The 4997-nt window shown below is 52.8% G+C and overlaps 1 protein-coding gene across 1 annotated transcript; it reads right to left on the bottom strand.

The window, feature by feature from the left end:
• Positions 1-1020: 1020 nt before the first annotated feature.
• On the bottom strand, positions 1021-4431 carry CACNG5 (calcium channel, voltage-dependent, gamma subunit 5). The gene is made up of 5 exons (XM_008944294.1): positions 4236-4431; positions 3364-3450; positions 2473-2613; positions 1695-1840; positions 1021-1278 (listed from the first exon to the last, which is right to left on the bottom strand). The coding sequence occupies exons 1-5, from the start codon at positions 4429-4431 to the stop codon at positions 1021-1023; spliced, it is 828 nt and encodes a 275-aa protein (XP_008942542.1).
• Positions 4432-4997: the final 566 nt, after the last annotated feature.

Below are 4997 nucleotides of genomic sequence, written 5' to 3'. Positions count from 1 at the left end.
GAAATTTTAAAACTGAAAACCTTAAAATAAGGTTCATACACACACAAATAGCAGCTAAAATATCATTGTTTTTTGCCAAACAGAAATATAAGCTAACTACTAGTGCCATTAATTTCAGCTACATCACCTTACACGGGTCTGGGATCTTGCACTTCTGGCCATAATCTCCCCTAAATCCTGCGCCTGATGTTTCCCATGGGAGCGTTTTGGGCAGTTTTCCACTCGAGGCTACACTGAAATTCTCCCAGTCACTCTTCAGACCTCCAGTCTAGGGGATGACGGAGGAAATGGGGGTGCCTGAGCCAGCCCGACAGCCCGGACACCCCAGGGCTGCAGTGCCTCCACTGACGTGGGCTATTTAAACAGCAGTTTGCAAGTGGCCATGGAGAGACAACAACCTCCTCGTGTCTAAGCCTGCTGAGGTACTGTTGAGAAAGATGGCTCTTTCCCCTTGCAGCCTGGAGAACAGTGATACCCAGCAATGAGAAATATCAATCAGTAAATAGCGAACCAAGACAAAATTGATATTTTTCTAATGATGGCTATTTCTTGGAAATTTACACAAATCTTCCATGCCTGCTGGCACTTATGCCAGTAAATCTATAATTAAATGATACAGTCAAATGCACAGAATTTCGCAGCCTACCTAAACCAAAAATACACCTTTTTTTTTTTCCCCCTCTCCTTAGTTCTACTCCATTTTCTTTTTCCTGCTCTCGTGTCCAGCCCTGGATTTATCCCCCAGGCAGAACTGCTGTTTGCTCAGCGGGATGAGCTGGCAGAGGAGGACTTTAGAGAGATTTTTTTTTAGTTATGTAGGGAAGAATAAAATCAAAACAAAACAAAACAAAGAAAGGAAAATATCCCAGTCCTCTAGGTTACATTATTGGTTATACAACCAACCTCACTGGTTCTATTGACGCTCCCATAAATAGAGAATAGCCCCGAAAAGAGCAGCCTAAAAAAAACAAAAGCCGAAGGGAGCGGGTCGGCGATGGGTGCGTGGGGATGGGGGTGGGCTCAGCACGGCGACGAGGACATCTGGTCGTAGTCGGGGCACTTGAGCAGAGCCGGGTAGTTGGTGTTCAGCTGCAGGGAGGCCTCGCTGGAGATGTCGGAGGGGCTGCGGCCCCTCGCCCAGGCTGCCGGGTGCAGGAACTGCCCCGAGTAGTCGGAGCAGTTGCTCAGGCGGGGCCGGTAGAAGCCGGGGTGGGGGCGGTAGATGTCCTCGGCCGTGTAGCGCTTCATGAACAGGTAAACGGACATCACCCCGGCGCTCTGCAGGGGAGAAAGACACGGCCCGGGGGTCACCTTGCTGCCTGCTCCACCAACAACAAAAAAAACGAGAAGAAAAATGCTTTTTTTTTTGGCTGATGCGCGAGGGCTCCCGGGGACGGTCACTTCCCTGCCCTGTGCCCCGGGTTTGTGCAGTAAATAATGCCTCCTCCTCCAGCACGTCTCCTCCTCCTCTGCACCCAGCCTTGGCATCACACTGTGGTCAAATGCCCCACCTCTGCTCCAGGCTTGGGGGCCTGTCCCCACCGTATACATCTCCCACCATCCTATATGTTACCCATCTGCCCTCATAGCTTGCCCTTAAACCCTGCCTGAGTCCTCTCTTTGCTCACAGCCTCAACGCCCCCCACCTGAGAATGGGATATGCTCATTACAGGGATGTGAGAGCTGCTGGGTACCTCTGTGAGAAGGAAGGAGATGGCAGAGAAGGCAAACGACCACCCGTATTTGTAATTGAAGAATGTTTCTGAGTCCTTGGTCCTGTTCAGCATCTCGTCGTTAATGCTGGATATGTAGAGGACCAGCCCCACCACCAGTGACAGACCTGGGGAGAAACCAAGGACAAGGACAGTGGGAAACGCTTCAGGGATGAAGCTGCTGAAGAAGCACCTTCCTTTAAGCCCTGACTTGTGAGTGAAAGTGTAAAGCTGTGGAATTGTGCTTGAAATAACTGGGGAAAGAGGCTGCTTCCCTGCTGAGCCAACCCAGGGCACTCCTCTCGTGGAAGTCAAACCATTACCTGCTGCAGCAAGCCCGTGTGCACCGTGTGGGAGCTGGCTTCAAAGCCTGGCTGTCACAGCTATTTGTTTAACACTAGCACCACGCCATGAATAAAAGATTCACTTGTCTCGTGTAGAAACATCCTGGCAGAGCAGTCTGAAGTTTCAGATCTCTCCCGTGACCGATGGGCTGTGAGAGGCGTCCTCTCCCCCAGCAGCTGCTCCTGCACGAGTGGTGGGTGCTTTGTCCCACTTCTCCTGGCCACTGCCACGAGTCTTGCACTGGGTGGTTTTCCACCCTGCAAAGCCCAAGCAGGCTGCAGAGCTGAGCCAGGAGCCCCCGTGGCTGGTGACTCCAACGTGGGGGCACCACAGGGCGTTAGGAGGGCTCCAGCAGCTACAAAACGTGCTGTGTGCCCAGGGACTTTCAGGAGAAAACCTGGCTGGCAGAACTCACCTGACAGGATGAAGAATATCCCTGAGACGAAGGCCAGGATGGTCCTGTGGGGCCGAATGTGGCCGATGTTGCTCAGGATGAAGCCAATGAACATGAAGAAGAGGCTGACCAGAGGGAAGGGGGTGGCAGAACGGATCATCTCTGGGGGGAGAGGAGCAGAATGAAGTGAGAACGGGTCAGTCCTCCCCATGCAGTAGGAGAACTGGGCTCAGTGGGGTGGGATGGCTCCATCCCTGCTGCTCTGAACACGTTGTGTCCTGCCTCGCCCCTAGTAAATGTGGGTGCCCCTGAGCTGCTCCCCAGCCCCTGTTTGCTAGTGAGCCAAGTGAAGAGGTGACTCTGTGTGTTAGTGGAAATATCTGCTAACATTTCCTATCTATCTGAGGGTTTCTATGTGAAGTGTTACACAGGAAAAAAACATTGGAACCTGCATTTTCCTTTAGCTTCACTCAAAACTGTTTGCTGAATGCTTCTATTTATTAGATCAGAAATGGCTGCAGAATTCATCGTGAGAGCTGTGACACTCTACCCTTAATTCATCCCACTATGCAATGTGTAAAATCGACTGCTACAGAATAAATACAGCTGCAAATTATGGAGAGAAGTCTATAAAGCCAAACACTTCCATAAACATCACTGCTGAATAGCCAGTGACAGGAAAATGGTACAGCTTAGAGCCTCTGGGAGCATCCTGCCATTAGAAAGGGATGTCTCCAAAAGCTTAGGAGCATATTGGGTAATCCACATTGTGAAAAATCTAGTTGCATCCTTGCATGGTAGCACTGTTGAGGAACTTTGGCCAGGACACAATGAGGATTTCTTGGGAGGATCCCTAGAGACTCTTTGGTGCTTTGAAGGAAGCAAAAAGTGAGACCCCACCAAAGCACTTACTCAGGACGTTGACTGTGGATTCCGAGGTCAGCTGGATGTTCATGGGCATGACGTACTCGATGGTGAAGCACCGGCCACGCTCCTCCCCTGCAGCAGACACAGACCGAGTCACACCAGCCCCAGCCCCACCTGGGTCACACCTGCAGTGTGGTTGTCTGTTATTTTGGGTAGGGGAGAGAGTGGCTTTAAAATTCATTTCAGTGCATGCATAAAAAACGCTTGTTTTATAGTGCTGCTTCTCTCTTGGGTGTCTGTGCTTGGGGCTGAAGAAAAACATCTCCTGACCACCATCTCCTTTGTGCAGAAGGATTCCCCCATAAGCAAAAAAGTGAACCCTGAAGCTGGAGGGTTTGAGGTCTCTCCAGGGGCAGTATCAGAGCTCCTCACTCCCCTGCCTTTCTCAAAGCAGCAGTTGAAACTTTGTGACATTTCAGAGCGGTCACTTTGAGATTCCCATTCTCTTGGGTTTGGTTCAACTCCATCCCTGCAGCCAAGTCGCTTCATCAGATTTGGCGTGGAGAGCAGGAACAGCCCAGCTGACCTGAATCTGGCTGCTGCAGGGACAGGCAGGAGAGTTGTGAGCTGCTGCCCCGGGCGCTGTGGCCACGGTGCTGGAATGGAGCGGGACTGGGGGCAGCAGGGTCTGGCATGGCAGCAGCAAACTCACCCAAAACCTGAGTGCAAGGGCACATTTATCCACCTGACCACTAAAGCTGGGCGTGAAGTGACAGCATTACTGAGGTTGTGCCAAAGTTTGGAAGCAAAGATGAGCACAGCCTCTAAAAATCCTGTTTCCCCAGCCCTTTCCTGCGGTGCGATGCTGACACATAGCAAACCTTAACGTACAGGGGACATTTTGGGGGAGGCCATACCTGCCAAAAAGCAGACCCTCCAGAGCCCCGAGTGCAGCGACAGTTTGATTTCCACCGACTGGTTTTGGGGCTGGACGATGCCCTCCTCCAGGTAGAGCCAGTAGTCAGTGCTGACGGAGATGCCCAGGAGGCCGAGGCCGCAGACGGCGAACACGCTGCTGAGCAGGGTCAGCGCCCTCCTGCCACAGGCACTCATCCCTGGGGGCACGGGGACAGCTGCTGGGAGAGGGGACACGGCCGTCAGAGCCACCTCCAGCTCAAGCTTTGCCCTCTGCCCTTAATTGCTTAGCTAAGTTGAGTGGAAAGAAGCCATTAAAAAAGTCACAACGGGCTGTGACAGACGAAGAGTTTGAACCGAATCCCACCTGGCTGCTGCCCCACGGCTCGTGGGGGTGCTGAGCCCCGGGTGCTGGTGCCAGGGTGGGAGCAGGGTGGGATAGGCTGCCCAGGAGAATCTGCTGCTCCAGCTAAACCCAGAGCTCACCTTCCCAAGGATGCGGCCAAGCCGCAGCATCTGCCGTCCTCGGAGCCTTATCTGGGGGCAGCAGCACGAGCTGTATCTCCTGGGCACAGGAGCCTGCTGAGGCTCACAAACACCATGTTAATGGAGCAGCACAAATGCTTTTAGCTGCTGGGCCAAAACCTCCTCCCAAGCAGCCTGCTCCAGCTAAACCCAGAGCTCACCTTCCCAAGGATGCGGCCAAGCCGCAGCATCTGCCGTCCTCGGAGCCTTATCTGGGGGCAGCAGCACGAGCTGTATCT

This window comes from Merops nubicus, unplaced genomic scaffold (genome assembly GCF_000691845.1).
Source record: "Merops nubicus isolate BGI_N331 unplaced genomic scaffold, ASM69184v1 scaffold10707, whole genome shotgun sequence".
NCBI lineage: Eukaryota > Metazoa > Chordata > Aves > Coraciiformes > Meropidae > Merops > Merops nubicus.
The sequence above is the reverse complement of the archived record's forward strand: the minus strand, read 5'-3'. Positions and strand labels throughout refer to the sequence as shown.